This window comes from Desarmillaria tabescens, assembly GCF_030435595.1.
Source record: "Desarmillaria tabescens strain CCBAS 213 chromosome Unknown EV420scaffold_13, whole genome shotgun sequence".
NCBI lineage: Eukaryota > Fungi > Basidiomycota > Agaricomycetes > Agaricales > Physalacriaceae > Desarmillaria > Desarmillaria tabescens.
Genome location: NW_026848312.1, coordinates 12398 through 31770, shown reverse-complemented (window position 1 = coordinate 31770; position 19373 = coordinate 12398). Strand labels below are relative to the sequence as shown.

Sequence of the window (19373 nt, the reverse complement as noted above, 5' to 3'; positions counted from 1 at the left end):
TTCGTACTTTTACGTGCCAAATGCATCACTAGATGAAATCATCTTACGATGCTGAGACTTTGCGGGATTGGTAGCAAAACACACTGGAGAGATGCTGTACGCCTGTACATAGTCCAGGTACGAAGGTACGGTACACTACTGTGGAATGCTAAATAGCACTTGAAGCGAAGCACCTGAGCTACGTGGCAAAAAAACGTTTCTTGATACAGAATCCCTGTGAATAAGGATTACCTAGCGCGTGGACTTCGGACTTCCCCCTGCGGCGGCCTACTTCGCTATGTCTGGTATACTGAGGGCAACTAATCTATGTATTCAAGGGTATAGTACTAGGAAACGAAGACCGACATAGAATCTTGTCGAATTCAAGCTGGAACGGAAAACTGTGGTTTTGTAATATATACCGCCAATAACAGTCCCGCCGACGCGAGTTCCAAGACCTACAAAAATGAAAAAAGAATTAATGCCTCCGAGTCGTTGAGAGTGACGGAACAAATTCGTTACCCCAGTGAAGACGCTCCCAGCCCACCATTTATAGTTTTCGCCTACAACTGCCGCTGCAATCGGTGTGCCCACGAGGGAAGCAATACCGACGGGGACGGATGCGAGACCAAGTCGAAGGCTATTTCAATGTTCAGTGCCGAATAATGCGACGGGAGATGTGGGGGAAAGTGACGAACCCAGAATGGGTCAGGTCCGGATCGAGAGACAGTACGGCAGGGAAGAAGAGCGATACGCCTGACGTGATAGGACGGTAAGCCGTGCGTCAACCTGGTGCTCAAGGAAGACAATACATACAAGCGCCCGAAAAGAAGCCATACCTAATTCACAAATTTTGAATGAGAAGTATCCTATGCTTTGGACAAGAAGATATAGACATACAGGATGCAAAAGACGGTAATCGATGCTGCGGTTGTGCAGACCATCATAACTAGCGCCAGGACACCTGCAGACAGATTAAATGCGAGTGCCGAATGTATACCAACTTTACTCACCAGCAGCGGCAACGCACGGAATGTACACAGGAAATACACCATAGCGGTCGGCCAGCCAATTTGGGATAGTGCGTCCTAGTGTACTGCTGAGATTGATAATAGCCACCAGGTAGCTCGTCAGGGTACTCGGTATATTGTTATGCTCCTGAGCAAACAGTTCCACTGAAAACATAGGGTTATACAGGGCGAGAGAAATCATAAAACCATAAAGGATCATGAATATGTAGGAGGGTGTCCTGAGGAGCGTCGCCAAGGGCGTCGACAGGGCTGGCCGAGCGGTTTGACTCCGAGGATAGTTTGTTCGCATCAACAGATTTGCGGTGCATAAGCATCCCAGACACACGAACGCTGCAATTCGAATGCCCCATGCAAATCCAATGGATCCATCCAAAAAGTGGCCCAATATTGAAGAGAAAAAGAAGCCTCCAATGGCGCTACCGGTCGTGATAATTCCCTGTGGACACAATATGGCTTTTATTGAAAACGATTCCTTTCGGAAGCACGTACCATGGCCATACTCCTTCGTTTTCTAAAGTGGTGAGCAACCACAGAAGAGGTCGGCGTGTACATAATGCCTGTCGCAATCCCCATCCCGAGTCCTTGCGATAAAAATACTTGATAATACTGCCCTTCCCTGGCCAGCGATAACATGAAAAAGCTACATGCCATGAAGGATCAGGCAATTTTCCAAGGAAAGCTAAACGAGGCGGCAGACCTGAAAAGGAATAGAACAGACCCGGCGATGGATATGAGGTGAAAATGCCCAGCATCGAATCTGTATTTTAGATCAGCCTTTCCTACTTTTCATGGTGAGTATATGAATTCTACAGACAGTCCTGCGACCGCTAAGCCTAGGAGGTACATGAGACAAAACTGTAGTGATCCTACAGCGGGTATTGGCGTCAGAGAGGTAAATAGATACACCTGAAGGAACGAGGACCTATCCAGTTAATCTGAGACGGGGTGTACGCCGCGAGATACTCTCTGGCATAGAAGCTTTCCGTGACGCCAAACGATAGAGGGATACCAATGATACAAAACTGCACCAGCCATGATCCTACGACTGTTACAACATGAATAGGGTTCGAAATTCGATAAGCTTTGTATACGAACCAGTTCCCCACGCACGGATCCCATGGTCAAAGCGGTTGCTCTGCAAGTCCGAAGACTCTACAACTTTAATTTCTGAGTCTTTACCCTCTGCCAGTGTACCACTGCTATCTTGATTCCTCAGCGAATAGTCAGAGTCGGCCATGCCAGTGTAAGGAGGAGGTTATGGCACGCGGAGAAGTAGTGGTATCCGGCACAAGAATAGGTCAGATCGGTTCGACGAATGAATTCCAAGCTGACTCCATTCAAATCAGACGGGTGCTTTATGTGCATCACCGTAGAAGCCGCAGAATATTACAGAAGAAGTTTGCGTTGCATCATCATGATGCGTCGCCTGTGGATCTTTGATGGGCTCCCGTCTATACAGTATTGGAAATGTGATTACATAGAGGTCGGCGTTGGCAAGGTTAACTGACATACTTGCGTGTCCTCTGACGGTGGTCTCGGAGATCACTGTGACTCAGTGGGGCCGTGACTTGGTGCTCACAACCAACACAACCAAGCCAGCCCAGTGCTGACTCCGATGTTTGGATAGTATCCCTCCCAAATTCAACATGCTGTATATCCTCCATCTGTCTATGGGGCGAGAGCGGATCATTTTCTCTTATATACACAGTAAAATACGACATTGTCTGTTTGGCTAAAGTTTGGCATTCTGAACGACGTCCCGGGCCTTGTCGCGAAGCTCTCGCCTAAGTAGTTTCCCACTAGGAGTTTTCGGAATCACATCTGTGATTTCGACCTGATGCAAGTGCTTGAATGGAGCTTTATTCTCCGCGACATGCTATAAAGGTAATGAGCACAGTCAGATTCCTCGGATGCACAAGGGAAGATACCTTTCGGATTGACGATTTAACACCTGCAAAACCTCCATCCTTCTCGCCTGCATTCATCCCATCCTTGGTAAGAACGATAAATGCCAATGGAACTTCTCCGCTGTATGCATGAGGAACTCCAACGACACACGCGTCTCTTACAAAGGGATGGTCTAAAATACAACCCTCTAACTCGGCAGGCGCGACTTGGAATCCCCGAACCTACATATAAATTCAAAAAGGGCCACGAGGAATAACTGGTTTCAAACCTTAATTATCTCCTATAAGGCTCGTTTAGAAACTCAATCGTGAAAAAGAAAATCAGAAAGTACCTTCAAACGATCAATAAAAATAACTTCATGGTTCTTGTCAACTTTCACTAGATCCCCGGAACGGATCCATCTGCAAAGAATACACTCAATTAGAATCTATAATAAACGCTTAATTATGTCGTTACATACCCCCCAGTAAACGTGTCTCGGGTTCTATCAGAAGCGGGAGGTCAGAAGATATTCTTTAAGTACGAGGCAACGTACGCAGCATCATTGTTAAGATAACTTGCCGCAGCAGCAGGAGTCCTGATATACAATTCACCTTCCTCATCGTAATCCCCCAAAGTCCCATCGGCTTTGACCACTCGCCCGACAATACCTGGCGCGAGTACTCCCCCAAACATGCCGCATCTTTGCTGAACAGGGCACATGGATACAACACCAGTAGCTTCAGTAGACCCTGTACAGACACAGTTCATGTAACGTACACCATCTGTAAGCAGACTTCGAAATACCGTAAGCTTGGCCGATGTATATGTTTGGCAGAAGTTGACCGAGTTGGTCATAGAGCTCCGCTGTGTGAATTTGAAATTTTAAGCCTGCTGCTAGAACGAAACGCCTTACCAGTAAGCGGAGCAGCAGCACACAAGACGACTCTAACACTTGAAAGATCAAAGTTTTTGACGATAGGATCCTGCATCAATCCCATGTCATTGGATATCTCTTGGTAGCATGTCAGGCGTACCTTGCATAACAAAACCACTTGCGGAGGAACAACCATCAGAGAGGAAATCCGATATTTAACGATGCTTTGAAGCATCTCTTTGAAGTTAAACTTTGGGACCACGACCACAGACATCTGAACGATGAGCATTAGAAACAAAATTGAATATTTTATAGCCAATTGGATGATTCACCGCAGAAAAAATGTTGAAATGAAGCTGTCAACCACCAATAGTCAACGGCGGAATTCAATGTCGCACTCAATCATCATTACTTACAATCAGAACCAAGCCATAGATATCTAGAAATCAAAGGGTTAAAAAAATATCCTTCCTTTCGTGATATACGCACGATAGAAGGGAAGAACACCCAAACACACATCACCCGGTCTGTACCTGCGCTTCTCCCATTTGTCATACTCCTCGTTCACTTTGTTGAGGGAAGCAATTTGGAGTACATTAGCTATAAAGGCGTAATGTGATATTTGGACAATCTAAAGTATCCGTAAGAATCAGACATCAAGTCAGCCTGGTCAACATACCTTGGGCGCTCCGGTGGTACCGCTCGACGAGCTATAGAAGGCTATCATCTCCTTTCCTTGGCCTGGTGCTAGTTGAACATTTTCTAAGGTATTTTCACTCTTTATACCCTGCACAGCGAGATCATCCACAGACACAAATCCTGTTTGATTCGCGGTCTGGGAGTCTTGATCGAGAAGAACGACGATCCGTTTCGTAGAAAGTCCGACTTCACGAGCAGCCCGACAAACTGTGTTTAGAAAGTCGACGTGGGTGATGATAAGACTGGATTTTGACAACCGGAGATGCTGTACGAGCTCTGGGACCGTAAATGAGGGGTTGCAAGGTCTGAAAGAAATTAGTGACGGAAAAAGACAATCAGCGTGAGACAAACGTGACGATCCCCAAGATACGGTGTACAGCCCACATACATACAGGATAATCTGTTGTGTGCATCAGCAGCAAAGCAAAATACGACGGCCAATTACGCACCGACGTGATTGGTAGAGAAAAAAAGAACTGCAAAGTATTGGTTGTGGTCGAGTTGGGTTCAAGAAAGAAATGCACCTGGATCATTCAAACCTGAAAGGCACTGTGAGCATGGAAATGGCGCACTATGGTCAAGCTAACCTATGGAAAACCTCTCCTTGAGACCCACCGCAAGGCCATTAGCTCGGCGTTGGATCTATTCAGAGTTCTCGAATAATTCTTCAATGCTACGAATCGGCGCACCTCATCGAGATGTATCTTCCTGCCTGACTTGTCAGTAACGAGCCAGGGTACACCTTTGGGACGCTTTGACCTTATGGGATGGTCATGATCAAGGATAAATTGTGGGATGGTGAGGTCGTCCGGTACATGCGGTAGTCTGCCAACCTTGGAGTGGAAATCTGGCATTGTCAGTAACTCAAGGAGAGTGGATGTAGACGCCGAGTCTTTTAGATCTACCAACGGCGGCCATCTCAGCCGCCATGGCAAACTGATTCCGGGATCAAGTTCTCACTGAGAAATTGATCCCGGTTCCAAAAGGTTCCAAAGAACTTGCGCGAACGAGAAAAAGCCAACTTCAGAGTCGGTTGACTCGGTTCCGGGATTATGTACGGGTCGACCAGTAGGCCTCACCCGTAATCGAATCGCCCTGCCCAAAAAGGGAACCGAGCTACTTCGGTCCGCCACGAAATCGGGTTTTCTCCCTACAATCACTGATTGCATAAACCCACTGTAATCGCAACTCTGACCCTCCCAATTGCCGCCCTGAATTCAGATTTACCATATGGAAAGGCCTTGAACTACGCTGGCCTTCTATTTTATTTTCACCTGGTTTCGTTGAATACTAGCGTAATGTAACCAGGGACTCCGGTTACTCACCGGCTACTTCGGGATACTCAGATAGGCAGTGTTGTACGATTCTTTCTCTTTAGCTTACCATCACCTGTATCGTCTCGACGTCGTTACAGAGCTCGTTCCTCGCACTTTGTGTGATTGAGTTCTCCAGTGTTGCTCCGTGGCTACAAGCCTACACGTAAGTTGGTTGTAGGCCAGATCATGATAGTGATTGAACCTGTACTACGGATGCCAGCCCATGCGGTACACCAAACAATTGACTCTACGTACCCTCAATACCCTTTTTACGTCGTCCTCTACTCCATCACAAGTCATCGACCCATTGCTCGTGCTATACCTCGATTTTTGTGTCCTTTTTCAGTAAAAATACTTGTGTTGTCGATTGCTGTTCCCGATGCCCCTGTATTCTGTTTCTCACCAGCACCAGCACTACCCCCTTGAAAAATCTCCAGTCATTGTCTGCAAAACGTGGGTCCTTATTGGTCCATATTTATAGCACCGGACACAATCTAATTGTCGGAATCAGCGAACCCTTCTTGCCGCGTAATTCTGTTTTCATTGGAAGCATAATTTTGAAGATGATATATACAGTCTACAGTCGAGACGAGGGGATAAACCCGTCTTGTAATGATTTAATCAGGACATCATTATCCAAAATGTCATAATGTCCTGCCCGGAGATGTATGACTTTGGCACTAGGGAAGCAACGGTGAATCCCTAAATCATACCAATCTTTGCGATGCTCCACGGGAATAGATCCTATCATCCCATAGGACCCGAGATAAATGGACACGGGCGCATTGACAGATTGGAGCCATTCTTCTAGTGCATTGATAGTCTTGTGTCCCGACCCGCGTTGTGCTATCTCAGACGCCGGCATTTCTGAGTTCCTACAAACGACTAAGATGAAGTCAAACACCTGATTAAGAAATCGGTCTAAAATGTCCTTGTGCGACTGGATGAAGGGCGCTGTTGGCAGCCCTTTGCGAGCGTCAGAAAGCCCATCTGCGAGGCGATGTCGTCGAAGAACATTTCCACCCCCGTCTCTACGGATTATGGTGACCAAGTTGTCGAAACTGGTGTCAATGAACTCTTTCCGGGCACGGGGATGTTGGAGTGGCATTTTGGTGACATCGACTCCAAGCGCAGGAGCAAGAAATGTGGTCGGAAAGTGGTCAATGAGTGCGAGTTGGATCACTTTATCTCCATTGCGTTCCAAAATGCGCGTAAGCGCAAATCCGATGATGCTGGAGGCTGAGAATGCGGCAAGGCGGTAAGGTCCCGTTCTTCGCTCACTCTTAAGAAAAATTAGTGGAGTGAAGAGACATAGATTGCGAGATACATTACCTTGATTTTATAATAATAAAATTTTGCCTGTTCGTCCACCGTTGTAAGGGGTGTGTCTGGGGTAACTTGAAGGGCCCAAAGAGCAGAACGGAATTTGCGTTGTAATGGGCCAAAAGCATGAATCGCTCCGCCTCCTCCTAAGGAATGTCAGAATCAAGCTCTTTGATAGGTCAGCAACGAGAACCAGCGCTAACCGTGGATGATTATCAAAGGTATATCTCCAGTATTTCCATCTCTCAGCTTTACAATGGTCTGTCCCGCTTGAGACAGCTCAGGCCATGAATCCTTATCATGCATCCTGATAAATCGTGTTATTAGCCTGGATAGGTAACTTATAGAAAAAGTGGATGAGATTACGCATAGAATGACCTTCGTAGATAAAAGTCGTAAAGAGGTAGTGGCAGAGCACCACAAGCGTCGAGTACACTGATATATCCAGATATTTGCAGCCCACATTATAAATTTCATGTGTTCTCCACTTGATGCATCAGCTTGTACGTCTAAAAGAGCAAGTTTACCATCAACTGTCGTTTGTGTTGATGTTGAATGAAAGTAACGGTGTCGGGACTCGGGTAAAATACGAGCCCGGAGTGAGCCAGTTCAGATCGAACTCCGATCAGCCAACTGGAACCGCTGCAGTGGCAACGGGCGAGCGGCTTCTGAACCGCATTCTAGTCTAGAGCCGACTTACTAGCACCCAGAAAGCTGTACCCAAACATGGTGCGCATGAATTGGATGATGAGTGCTAGTGATGGATGGCAAGGTAGCCATATTTTAATATTTAAGCCTTGTGCAACTGATAGTGATACACCGTCGATCCTGCGACTCCTCTATTCTCTCCGTAGTTTGAAGCATAGGCCTCTCTACTAGAATCTCGTTCAACAAGACTTTCAAACTGACTCTGTTTTCTTCGTGCTGCATTGTGGTGCTCTTCCATGGCTTCCATACCACTGGATAAAGCTAACGTCAGAATTGATTTTATGAAAGGTTTTATGCTGCTTATACTTTCTTACAGTTCCTTGCCCTAGTATGCGAGACCTTGTTATACGGTATCCTCATTGCTCTCATTAGGCCACTAGTTCACTGTTCTAACTGCATAGAGTCTAGGGTCCTTCACGGTTCTATTTATCGCTGCCATATATGTCATCGTCCGGAAGCGATCGGGAATAAACGTCAAACTTCTCTCGACGGTGGTCATCATTTGGATTCTAGCAACTGTGGTTGGTTACTCTCGTCAATTTTTGTCTGCTTTTCCTCTCTTGAACTACCTCTACAGCATTTGATTCTAGATATAGTTCGTGCCATCGAGGCATTTGTTGAGTTGGAGCGTGGAGGGGCGCAGCAATACTATTTGGATTTATCAAATCCTTTGCAGGCTGCCAAAACAGCGATATATGTCACCTTGACCCTCGTCGGAGACGGATTTGTGGTAGGTGCCTTGATTTCTGGTCACTCTTGCACTCGAATGAAAGGCTGCGCTAGATTTATCGCTGCTTCATTGTATGGAATGGCAAGTGGTGCATCATACCTGGCCCTATTTTACTGCTGTGCGGGACAGGCGGTGAGTTTTGATATACTAGTTTGACTTTTATTCTGTCTGAGTACCATCTTCTGTTCTAGTGGGCGGGTTTGGTGCTACTGTTGCCTTTTCCCATGCTGCACCTGGGGCGGAAGTGTTCTTACCGAATATTGTTCCTTGGATCACTAGTTTCATCTCAATGACTTTATGCACGAATATTATCTGCACTTGTGAGTTGCCATTGAATAACTCCCAGTTGATATCCGACGAGGCTAACATCTCGTAGCTCTTATAGCCTATCGAATTCTTAGCATTCAACGAGCCGTTCGCAATGTCATTCAAGTGAAACCCGCTCGTTCTGCTCTCATGATGGTCATCGAGTCAGCCGCTGTGTATTCAGCCTCTGTACTTTCGTTAATGATCACCTACACGCTCGGTTCGAATGCTCAGTACACGGTCCTAGATCTGGTAGGTCTCCATGTCTCCCTATTCGTGATGCCATGCCTCTAAACACCAGCAGACCGCACCCTTAATCGGAATCACGTTCACAATAATTATTCTTCGTGTCAGTCTCGGCATCAGCTCTCGAGAACTGACGGCTTTGTCGGTAACCGGGCCACAGAGCAGCGGCCCACAGAGTTTCTCTTTGAGCCGCCGAACTCCCGTCGCAGTAAATGTCAGTCATCTCGTTGAGATGGACACTGGTGATTACTCGCCCCAAAGGCAAGATGGTACTTCTGTGACAAAACATCTCATGGTATAGCGTCTTTTGTTGGTCTTTTACCAAAATTAAGCTCCTTCATCGCCTGACTACATTGAATTATGCTATTCACAGTTCTGTGATTCCATGATATATAACGGCGTTCTTTTATAGGTGCAGGCACCGAGCCCTGCCACACTTTCTACGTGCAGAAATAGATACCCGCGCTTCAAGTTAAATATATAGCTAAACTTAAATCAATCAATTTGATTTATTCTTCTTATCTTCGCTTTCCGATGTGAACTCCTGGGTATAACGTTGCACAAAGTTCTAAAGCTCGCTTGATCCGAAGTGAACGTATTCGCCCTTCCTAACAATCGGTATCTATTGGCAATGTATACAAAGTACGAAAAGAATCATGGCTCTAAAAAAAGTACACAGCCAGCAGACCAGATCAAAATGGAACACAAACACACCGCTCCGTGCTATCAAATATGTGGGGCCCGGACTTTCATGCTCAAAACACCGGAGGAGCTGGTCGAATCAACAATCGTCCCACGGGTGGTACCGACGTGATATTCAAAGGGTCTACGACTTCGTACTTGTCTCCCTCTAGGGCTGGGAAAGTCCGAGATATTAAAAAGAATACCGCCAACTTGATCTCTGTAACCGATTATTCAACGCATCTGTACGAAGTGATGCAGGAATGGGACCATACCTGCGACGGCTAGCGCTCGTCCTGGGCATGCGAATCTCCCTAGACCAAACGGCCAGTAGGTGGGACTTACCATGACTGCCGGCTTGCCATGGCCCACCCACCGATCGCTGACAAACTCTTCAGCATCCTCGCCATGGTATGTGGGATTCCTGTGGGACAATGTCGCAAGGGGACACACTAACTGTCCTTGGACAAAGATAAGCTTATAAACAAGGACCCGTGTCAATTCCTCGAACCTACCTTTTGGAATAGTGTATCCACCGAGTGTGACATCTCGCATAGTGAGCCGAATCGTTGACAAAGTATCACCCTTCGTGCGCATGACCTCCCGAATGAACGAGTCGAGCCGCTCAGCTTTCTTCAAGGAAGCGTTTGTCAGCGCAAGCTTTCCAGTATGCTCGTCCACTTCAAGTATATCTTGGAGCTCTGCACGCAAGGTCGGTATGACTTCAGGACGCACGGCCAGCTCGAACACAACCCAGACGATGACCGCAGCACTGAGTAGATAGTGAGAAACCGACGCATCACAAGAGGTAGACTTTTCAGCGTACGTTTGGTGGATCGAGGCAAAGAGTAAACTATCTACGACATCAGCATCATTTTCAGCTGAGATTGGGTGCTGATAAGCATACCCAAGGGTGAGGCCTAATATCCATAGGCTGTCGAGCAGTGTTAGCCGAACGACATGCGCATCTTTGTAAGAGTAGCGCTGGGCAAGGTAGTGCAGCAGAGATTCCTGAGGCTGGTTTATTCAATCAACTCAATGGAGCAATAATTTTCGTACCTTGTGGAGGTGACCTGTAGCGCCGGTTTTTGAGCTGAGTCTTAGGTCTTTCCAGACGCGGAATCCGATTATGCGAACAAAGTTCCAAGGAATTGAGAATCCCATTACGCGTACCCTGACGGAGATAGCTCATATCAACCGCCTTGAAGAACTGACCAAAACCCCTACCATGTGATGACTCTCCACGTAGTTGGAAATGTCCGAGACCAGTATCCTATGTTCTGATAGATTCCTGAAAGGACAGCAATGTCGGAAGCGATTGTTTCCGCCGCTTGGATATCCGCCAGGGTGGTGTACGTCTGGGAGAGAACATAAGTTAGCACGCAGTGCAATGTCCGAGTAGAACACCTACCTCTCCAAAGATGATCGTAAGCATCGATTCCGCCATAGTCTTGTGGACTAAACTGGCCAAATCGACCGGAACCGGATTCCTGGATGTAGCATTTTGCGCCTTGTCGGTCAACTCACGCATATTTTGTTCGAATATTGGAGTGACTATCCTTCGTCACTGAATATTTCAGATAGGCAGGATGCGAGAACAGACTTTTCTGAATTATCTGATTCATGAGGGGAACAAGGCCCTCATTGACTAGTTTGTCGATGTCGCGGATGAAACTCCGAGGAAGCAGTAGTAGCGGATGCAGATTTAGTACCTAGAATGCTCGTTTAAGCGGGCGGCTATAAGCCTTAAACGAATGTCACATACCGTAAGAGTACCACTCTCAAAGCTAAAGACGGAATCATTGGTGAGAACTTCGGTAGTAAATTGATCGTTGACTATGAACTCGAGCTGCAGAACTATCAGCGAAAAGAACCGCAAATCCGTTAGAAGTATGAATACCCTTCCTTTCCTGTATACACCTATTACGGGCCCGTGCTCTTTCAAAGCCGATTCATATGCTTTTCGGGGGTTTCGAAACATATCTTCAGCCTGAGTAACACTGAGCACTCCCGACGCTCCCATAAAAGAAACAACCTACCGGGATATCGATAATGGGAGGATGTCCGTTGGGCAGGATGCGCTAACGTCATAGTTTTAGCAGCTAAACTGAGCTACAATCAGTCTCAGTGCCTTACAGGCTTCCACCAGACAGACAAGATGATGATCAGAGCCATGGGAGCAACGTAGATCACCAGGGACATGCTGGTTATGCCAGTCCAAAGCCCTGCATACGCAGACGTTTTATACCGGCACCAGCGTGCAGTGGACATCAATATGCATCACAGACGCCCCAAGTTGCCAGTGGATCTGATGGGAACTTAGTTGCGACAGTGAGACATGGTTTGGATCGCTAATCATATTGACGAACTACTTACTCCGTTGAACATTTTCCAATTCTGACCCAGAATGCATACAGTGATCAAGGTATGCAACCAAACAAGGCAGCAGAGCTAGGATCATGATATAGATTCCGGCTAGGGTTTCCCTGCATTGCATAGTCCGCGCTGAGAGGATTCGAAGCCTATGGATGATGCCACAGCCCCACAAGACACCGAGCAGGAAGGAGCTGATCAGTTGTGTGTATGTAAACATTCTGATGAAGCTCCGCGTAGGCTTACTACGTGGCAATGATGGTTCAATATGAGCCAGATCTTCCTCCGAGCAGGGTATACCTTTGTCGGTATTTTGAGCTATTTGATAGTAACCGGGATGCCGTTACGCGGGCAAGCGACGGTTCAATCTACTCACAGTGAGTCCTCAGCATACTGAGGTAAAGGGGTGGGGATCCAAGAATACAGGACGTACATTTTGTGTTTAAGGATAAGATGGACCCACCCTCCACCTCCTGCCATATGATCTCACTTCCGAGTCAAACGGTAGAGCAGACTGACCGGTTACTATTTACATAAGTAGTAGACTTTGCCTGGCGAAGCTCGCAGTCAAGCGCAATCGGTGACCGGAGTTTCACAAGTGTACATTGAGTATTACAGAGTGTTCTGTGGCTAGTCGTGCTAGTACTTGTGAGAAGGGTCAGATCAATGTTGAGAGCATGGACACGTACTCAAAAATAGTCCTCAAATATATGGAGGCCTGGTTGCAGCAACAAGTGGGTGGTTGCGATAAGCTACATATAGCTGCTTTATGATTGAAAGCAAGGTGAAAAACAAAAGCCCCAGCACAGTGGTGCTTACCCCGCGCCATTACAAGTTTGATGTGAAGATCAAGACCATCGAAAAGCACCGACCTGGATTTTGTTGTCCAACCACATGCTCGCAATAGAGAGACGTCGGTGCAAGAGAATCGCAGGATTGCTGTGGAGTCGTACTAGGGATGCGATGAGATGCTGGCGAGAGCCATTCGTGATGAACCTGATCTCGGCCTCGTGTATGGCCATCTTATTGACGTTGAGTTCCTCAGGAAGCTGGTCGAAAGTCGAAAGGATATTGCCTCGGTCGCAAAATGGACGCATGCCATTCACAAAAATTTCTACGCCTGGTCTATCGTAGTGGTTAGGAAGAGGAGAGTACCCGTGACGGTATGGCGTACTAGATCCTTGTTCAACACTAGAGCGCCTATGAAGAAATACTGGACACTCACGGGATTCGTCCACCCTTCTGAATGTATCCCCAAATTTCCGATTTTCAGACTTGATTTGAGAGTCTGCCTAGGGGAGACTAAGAAATTGTATGCCCGATCGGATCCTTTTTCGCCTGAGCACCCTGCTGTCAGATTCCTTCCTTCCATAAGATCGAAACCCACAGCAAATACGAGTGTTCGGTTGAAAAGACGCGTCTCCCAGTTTGAATGAAGATGATGTCGGCTTGGCTGGTTCATTGACGTGTAATTAGTGTAGATTGGCTGCTTGGAGCCCGGCTGAAAGCCAGAGCTTTGAAACAGATTCCATCGTGAGCGTGAAGGAAGAGAGGAAGGACCGGGCCGGATAGGCCGTGTTCAAAATATTTCCTTCCCGACATCTTGTTTGTGACGACAACAACGGCAGAGAACGCAAACGTTTGTCGAATTTGAACTGTCTCCATCTTTGGCTTGGTTTGGGATATCGATCTAGAGACCCAGCTCCTAGAGGCTAAGTGGTTGTTAACGATAGATTTATTACCACAAGTACGCGTCATTCGCGTTCTTAGACAATAAATATTGTGTATCCTATAAGCACTCCGGCCTCTTCAGCCTCACAACACGAGACCACAACTCTGCGTCCCTTCTTGTCAAACTAAGACGCATTCGCACATCTTCAATCTCCGGACACATATCCCCCCGACACAGATGCGTCCTCACACCTCCCAAACCAACAACAACCGGGTCCTCATCCACAGACCAAAAGATACTGTTCAAGAAATCCCCATGCGTATAGCCCAGCTGATGCAACGCCTTGATCGCATGCATGATTTTCCCTCTACAAGTCAGTCAGTCAGAACATGATATTGTCGAAATTGGACTCGGAGGCTATACCGGTGCAAGGACTCGGAAGGTACCTCCCGACCCTCAATATACTCCACCAAAATCCAAGGACGCTCTTGACCACCCTCCTCCGACACCACATACCCAAACCCACAACACACCGGTATAACGCACCCCTGCAACTCCCTCAAAGCCACGTATGCACGAAACTCGACCTCGCCAAACGCACCGAACGGAAAGATCTTGAGAATGAACTTTTTCTTGCACTGTCCACGAACACAAACCCGATACATGTCCAAGTCCCAGTTCGGGTCCCTCCCTTGAAGGACAGAGTCGACGATGATATCCTGTCCCTGGAGAGCCGGGATCAGAGATAGGAACTTGCCGCGCATAGGGCGACCCCCCAGATAGATGTTCACCTCGACGGCGCATCCGTGCAATTTATTGAGAATGGCCGTCGCACGCAGGAGAGCCTTACTGCGAGACCCTGCAGACAGAGGCATATCCCGACCCCACTCTCGCCCATGCACGTCATACACATCGGATTCTTTCACTAGCGGTTGCACGCGTCGTCGATTGCGAAACGATTCTAGCGATGGGAACTCTGCCGAATCCGTAGCAGCCAGCGCGGTGACGATAGCAGAAGCCAAGTACACGTCATGCAGATGCACGAACGGCTGGTACCCACCATCTAGTTCCGGAAAGAATGCGCTAGCACGTTCAAGGCCCGGGTGACTGGTGCTGAGGAACTGCTCCTTGAGAGATCCACGCCGGAAATTGGCCTTGACGTCGACAAAGAGGTGATCTGGCCCAGACACATTCCGCTGTCGGCGCAAAATGACGAGTGTATTACACGAGTAGTACAGAATAATATCAGCGTCCATTTCCGCTAGGTATAAAGCACCCTATCAACCAAGGTTAACCGATTTCTCAGCAGCAAACCCAGAACACTCACTTTGCTAAGAAGAATCCACCAGTTATCGTCGTTCTCCACGTCATAGGGGGAGCCCAGCTTGACAGACCCGACAGTATTCAGTTGCTGAACCAACTCGGTTGCTGCAGGAAACAGTAGCAGTGGGCCCTCGCTTTTTCCAAGAAGAACACTACGCCGACGGGCGAAGAAGAGGACGCTGTCAGGGATAATCTCCGGTCCACGGATAGGCCGTGTTGTAGTTTGATAGTGTGGATGGCACCCGGGGATCAGATCCTGCATGGCTTCCCATGTCTGTGTTATGAATCTCATGCTAAAACAGCGTACGATCGTTTCACAGAACGAATAATCGGCGTCGGAGTGTCTATCGTAATTCTGCAGAGTGCGACTGTAGTCATGTTTGATGCCATTGCAGTATTCGGTGTATTTCTGTGAGAGGACAGCAGAGCGGGAAAGGTCCTCGTCGAGATCAGAGAGTAAAGTTGGATCAGCAGAGGCAGTGAATTGGATATCCTTCTGGGACGGTAAGATGGGCTGCATTCGGTTTCTGCCAGAAGGTGGATCGAGGTGTAATGGTGAGAGTAATTCCATTGGCGTCAGAGTTCTGTAGGGTGCCATGGGAATAGAGGGTACGGTGGGAGGAGAGACAGGCGAGCCCCTGTTCAGCATAGCTGAGACTTTCGAGCTACAATGACTGGGTACCCAGAATTATTTCTGGAGTAGATGCTTATCCCGTGAACATGGTAGGCCGAAGGTGGTGATTAATCAGTGCTAGTGGATTCCATGAAACATTGACTAACGAAGAGCATCTGAGAGTTCGCATCGAGAACTATTCGCGGTGATGTCCTTCCTAAGGAGAATAATCAGACCTTGAAGCGTTTCCATAGTGGCGAAAAGACGCACCGAGACGAGGTGACCCTAAAAACCACCACCACTACCGATGAAGAAAACGGTGCTCAACGCCCGGGTTCCCCCCTAGTCGCCTTTGAGCTCCAGCGTACCGTCACTTCACCACATAGAGAATCTCGAGCTATGAGGGCCGTCTTACTAGCAGAAATCCCTGCAGGCGACAGACGACATGTATAGTACTCAAACGAGTACTTCGTGTTCCTTCTCGAGGCGATGGAATTGGGAATTTTGTACGGTTCAAACGTTTATTATCAGAAGAGGAGAGCAAGCAGAGGAGAATGTCCTACAAAAAGGGACAGGTTGCGTTCATGATGATGAGGAAAAGGCCAGCATCTGCAAGCGGATGTGTACATAGGCGCCGGGGTCCCCCGTGACATAATCAATTACCTAATTAATTCAACAATTCCTCTTATTTCTCTATCGGCCTCAACAAGTTTCGGAAAGAATCTAAATGCCCCATGCCTCTGTTTCCTCCAACGAGTCCGATTCGAGTAGCTGGTCGACTATTTCTGACATCTTCTTGAGTTCTGTTCAAGAAAAAATGGAGAGCGAGACACCCACACGCACGTTTATCATTCAAGCACAGTTAGATATTTCACTTCTCCGTGATGACCCAGATTGTCATCTCGAACGACCCTCTACCGTCGATAAAGATATCCACCCAGAGGCCGTCTTGGAGGCCATGCTCGATCACGCCACTGGAGCCGAAGAAGACGATGGCAAAACGCCTCGTCGCTACGTCGCCTGTGCAATCACTACCGCTGATGGCATTGACCAGCTGATAGAACTGGCTAATACCTGGGTCTGGTACCTCTTCTGGCCTTGTACATAGCTACTCATTTTTCTCGTTTGCAATACTATTGACTATTTACTGTAGTTAAAGCTAATGAAAGTGATATTCGAGGGCATCATTCTGCTTCGGAGATTGCTACATCGAGTCGTCCACGTAAAGGAACGTTCGAAGATATGGTGCGTATCAAATATGCCCATCGAATGGATTGAGCTCCTATATATGCTCTCAGGTGAAAGAACGTGATGGTTCTCGCTGTATTATATCAAAAGTTATCGATCGGAAATCAGCTACTCGGGCTCTGAAAGAGGTCGTAGCGGACGTTGAAACAGCTCATATCTTCAAGGGGGCGGTGGCAGCCGGAAAGCGTTCCAAGGTGTGCCTTGCCGACTAGATCTTCAACTGAGTATAAATATGATATAGAATTCTTTGGCCGAGTACGCCACCTGGAATATTTTGCGCCAGTTTATTGCTCTGTCCAAAGAACAGGTCGCTGAACTTGATGATAACATCGACTATATCTACAACGGAATAACGCTGGAACACACTCTTCATTCGATTTTTGATGAATTTGGGTGGTCGTTGTGTCCCGATGTAAGCTGCTATCTTATCGTTCTTGTGGGCATATTGATAGGATATAACACCAGCCTGATCATCACGACCGGTACCACTTTGAATATTTTATTGGCAATCCTCCGCTGACAGTGAATGGGCGTGATATTGGTGTCATCTCCTTTGAAGGATGTTCGGCTGAACTTCGACCAAGACGCCAGCTCATTCAATTCCATTACTCTCTTGCCAAGGTTTTGCGTGCCAGTAGTGCAGGAAAGGTCATTGAATCTATAATGAAGCGATTCCTCAGAGGGGGTAGCAAATCGTTTACTATGAATGCTAATGACCTAGACATATACTTAAGTAGCGAGAGGATGTCTCTTATGACTGTTTGATAATATGTAGAATTGACAAGAGCACCTGGCATAAGCGTGTTGCATGAGATCAATTTGTAGCCTCAAATTTTACGGTCACAATGACACTCAAGTAAAGAGTCATATAACCGTTCTCGCGAAAGCCGCAACACTGAGCGTCCTGAAATCAGGCGGTGACTCATCGTGGAAGCATCCTTCAGTACTACTGAGGCTCCGAGTTGGACGTGGGCAGATGGGAGGGAAAGGATACAGTATGCGGCCTAGGTACACAGCCAGAGACAGCCAACAAGTACCCCGCAGCGTGGTCAAGCGCTTGGATGGGAAGGGGTCGTGGACCCGACTCCTTAGATGAGGGAGTCAATTTATATCCATGTTCAGTAGAGCCGTCGGTCTTTTCATGGACAGTCCCAGCCCCAGGCATTCAGACTTGCATACACCATCCCAGGTCTGAGAGCCCTGGCCCCAATCCTCCTCAGCTTATTCCTCCCTTCCTGGGTATTCAGAAATCGACGCGAGGGAGGTCTTCGACTTGAGAGGCGTGCAGCGGTATCACTGGGGAAGGTAGTCATCTGTTTGGAGGGTGGAAGGGTTGTCTTTGAGAGCCGGTTAACATCGACGCGCGCACGGATGCACAAAAGATGCGCCGGGCCCTAGACGTATAACGCTTCTTCACCGGCGTGAACTATAAGGATCCAAGTCGAAGCCGAGTTTGTTTGGGGATAAATCAAAGGCAGACTTGGGAGCAGATCGATGCGACGGTGGCCTAAGGAAACGATAGAACGAGAGAGAGGGAGTAGTAACCGACTACATCGAGAGGAGGGAGGGAGGGAGGTGTTGCGAAAGAAGACGAGGGACTGCGTGGGCGGGTGGAAGGACGTCTGTAGCTGCAGAGGGCATTGTAGGAGACGGCTTGAGAAGCGGGGACATCTGTGGTTGTGAAGAGCAACCGTCTGTTTGGAGAGTCGTAGTCGTGTTGAGTCTGTAGAAACACGTTTCCCCTACCCAGAGACCGCTAGAGAGACGCATACTTCCCATGATCCACCCTCCTAATTAGAAAGAGTGAGTCTAACAACCAAAACAAGAAACGAGCTACGCACCGTGATAGTCTTGCGCAACGCAGCGTTGATCCCAAAAGCCAACAAGTACCCAAGACCCCCAATTATCCCTATAGAGGTCGGTACGCCAAATTTGCCAGTTTCAAAAATTTGTCCAAACTTTTTGTTGCAGCCAACATCCAAAATTCGTCTGAACTTTCGCTGAAAGGGTTCATCCGAAAAATTTTGTCCGAACTTTCGTTCCGACCTCCGAAAAATTGCCAAAAATCACTAAAAATTGCCAAAACCGTACAGATGTCTAAATACATCAGCTAATGGTCGATGTCATCGATCTCCTCCATTGCTAGCACATTGTAATGTGCCTGTCCCTTCCTCCACACCGTATTCACTGATTAGAGTATTTACAATCTCAGCCTTCTCTGCAATCAAGTCCTCAAAAATATTCATCTGAGATATTGACATGATCACCTGAAATCTTTATGGAATTGCTAGGAACAAGGAATTAGATGGCAGATGTGCAATTCGAGACAAGCTGCGGTGCACTCGCTGGGAAGTCCTTCGA

The 19373-nt window shown here is 47.5% G+C and overlaps 9 protein-coding genes across 9 annotated transcripts; 2 read left to right on the top strand and 7 right to left on the bottom strand.

Moving 5' to 3' along the window:
• Window positions 1-157: 157 nt before the first annotated feature.
• EV420DRAFT_1534073 (MFS general substrate transporter) lies at window positions 158-2539 on the bottom strand. The gene is given in 14 exon segments (XM_060472785.1): window positions 158-177; window positions 189-331; window positions 342-437; window positions 502-619; window positions 678-735; window positions 796-811; window positions 860-861; window positions 875-943; window positions 993-1446; window positions 1500-1650; window positions 1708-1767; window positions 1825-1876; window positions 1933-2055; window positions 2106-2539. 12 exon segments carry the CDS (start codon window positions 2245-2247, stop codon window positions 363-365), a joined length of 1320 nt encoding a protein of 439 aa, XP_060332078.1. The 5' UTR covers window positions 2248-2539; the 3' UTR covers window positions 158-177; window positions 189-331; window positions 342-362.
• A 144-nt stretch (window positions 2540-2683) lies between these two features.
• Window positions 2684-5607, bottom strand: EV420DRAFT_1306745 (phenylacetyl-CoA ligase). Its single transcript, XM_060468501.1, has 18 exons — window positions 5163-5607; window positions 5061-5115; window positions 4998-5012; window positions 4923-4949; window positions 4825-4873; window positions 4454-4778; window positions 4264-4405; window positions 4191-4213; window positions 4107-4130; window positions 3935-4048; window positions 3814-3883; window positions 3705-3764; window positions 3454-3649; window positions 3379-3402; window positions 3250-3319; window positions 3187-3198; window positions 2939-3139; window positions 2684-2886 (listed from the first exon to the last, which is right to left on the bottom strand). The coding sequence occupies exons 1-18, from the start codon at window positions 5325-5327 to the stop codon at window positions 2743-2745; spliced, it is 1716 nt and encodes a 571-aa protein (XP_060332077.1). The 5' UTR covers window positions 5328-5607; the 3' UTR covers window positions 2684-2742.
• A 759-nt stretch (window positions 5608-6366) lies between these two features.
• On the bottom strand, window positions 6367-7418 carry EV420DRAFT_1478498 (Alpha/Beta hydrolase protein; the record flags this gene model as incomplete). The annotated part of the gene is made up of 3 exons (XM_060469502.1): window positions 6367-7071; window positions 7122-7258; window positions 7316-7418. 3 exons carry the CDS (start codon window positions 7416-7418, stop codon window positions 6367-6369), a joined length of 945 nt encoding a protein of 314 aa, XP_060332076.1.
• Window positions 7419-7766: 348 nt separating this feature from the next.
• Window positions 7767-9611, top strand: EV420DRAFT_242181 (uncharacterized protein). Its single transcript, XM_060481357.1, has 9 exons — window positions 7767-8086; window positions 8137-8170; window positions 8229-8341; window positions 8398-8550; window positions 8604-8682; window positions 8742-8870; window positions 8927-9108; window positions 9161-9411; window positions 9476-9611. Exons 1-8 carry the CDS (start codon window positions 8057-8059, stop codon window positions 9401-9403), a joined length of 963 nt encoding a protein of 320 aa, XP_060332075.1. The 5' UTR covers window positions 7767-8056; the 3' UTR covers window positions 9404-9411; window positions 9476-9611.
• Window positions 9612-9857: 246 nt separating this feature from the next.
• Window positions 9858-12017, bottom strand: EV420DRAFT_1672528 (cytochrome P450; the record flags this gene model as incomplete). Its single annotated transcript, XM_060479088.1, has 13 exons — window positions 11920-12017; window positions 11823-11864; window positions 11684-11773; window positions 11549-11632; window positions 11387-11495; window positions 11195-11337; window positions 11011-11141; window positions 10843-10957; window positions 10691-10800; window positions 10610-10636; window positions 10299-10555; window positions 10059-10244; window positions 9858-10003 (listed from the first exon to the last, which is right to left on the bottom strand). Exons 1-13 carry the CDS (start codon window positions 11983-11985, stop codon window positions 9858-9860), a joined length of 1506 nt encoding a protein of 501 aa, XP_060332074.1. The 5' UTR covers window positions 11986-12017.
• EV420DRAFT_242096 (uncharacterized protein) lies at window positions 12018-12514 on the bottom strand. The gene is made up of 2 exons (XM_060481356.1): window positions 12160-12514; window positions 12018-12101 (listed from the first exon to the last, which is right to left on the bottom strand). Exons 1-2 carry the CDS (start codon window positions 12374-12376, stop codon window positions 12064-12066), a joined length of 255 nt encoding a protein of 84 aa, XP_060332073.1. The 5' UTR covers window positions 12377-12514; the 3' UTR covers window positions 12018-12063.
• Window positions 12515-13843: 1329 nt separating this feature from the next.
• EV420DRAFT_1534033 (uncharacterized protein) lies at window positions 13844-15419 on the bottom strand. The gene is made up of 2 exons (XM_060472784.1): window positions 15156-15419; window positions 13844-15105 (listed from the first exon to the last, which is right to left on the bottom strand). The coding sequence occupies exons 1-2, from the start codon at window positions 15411-15413 to the stop codon at window positions 14203-14205; spliced, it is 1161 nt and encodes a 386-aa protein (XP_060332072.1). The 5' UTR covers window positions 15414-15419; the 3' UTR covers window positions 13844-14202.
• A 975-nt stretch (window positions 15420-16394) lies between these two features.
• Window positions 16395-18200, top strand: EV420DRAFT_1534022 (uncharacterized protein). The gene is made up of 6 exons (XM_060472783.1): window positions 16395-16543; window positions 16602-16864; window positions 16918-17009; window positions 17063-17206; window positions 17254-17424; window positions 17478-18200. Exons 2-6 carry the CDS (start codon window positions 16723-16725, stop codon window positions 17775-17777), a joined length of 849 nt encoding a protein of 282 aa, XP_060332071.1. The 5' UTR covers window positions 16395-16543; window positions 16602-16722; the 3' UTR covers window positions 17778-18200.
• A 319-nt stretch (window positions 18201-18519) lies between these two features.
• On the bottom strand, window positions 18520-19026 carry EV420DRAFT_1641297 (uncharacterized protein; the record flags this gene model as incomplete). The annotated part of the gene is made up of 4 exons (XM_060477217.1): window positions 18520-18706; window positions 18759-18802; window positions 18854-18921; window positions 18972-19026. The coding sequence occupies 4 exons, from the start codon at window positions 19024-19026 to the stop codon at window positions 18520-18522; spliced, it is 354 nt and encodes a 117-aa protein (XP_060332070.1).
• Window positions 19027-19373: the final 347 nt, after the last annotated feature.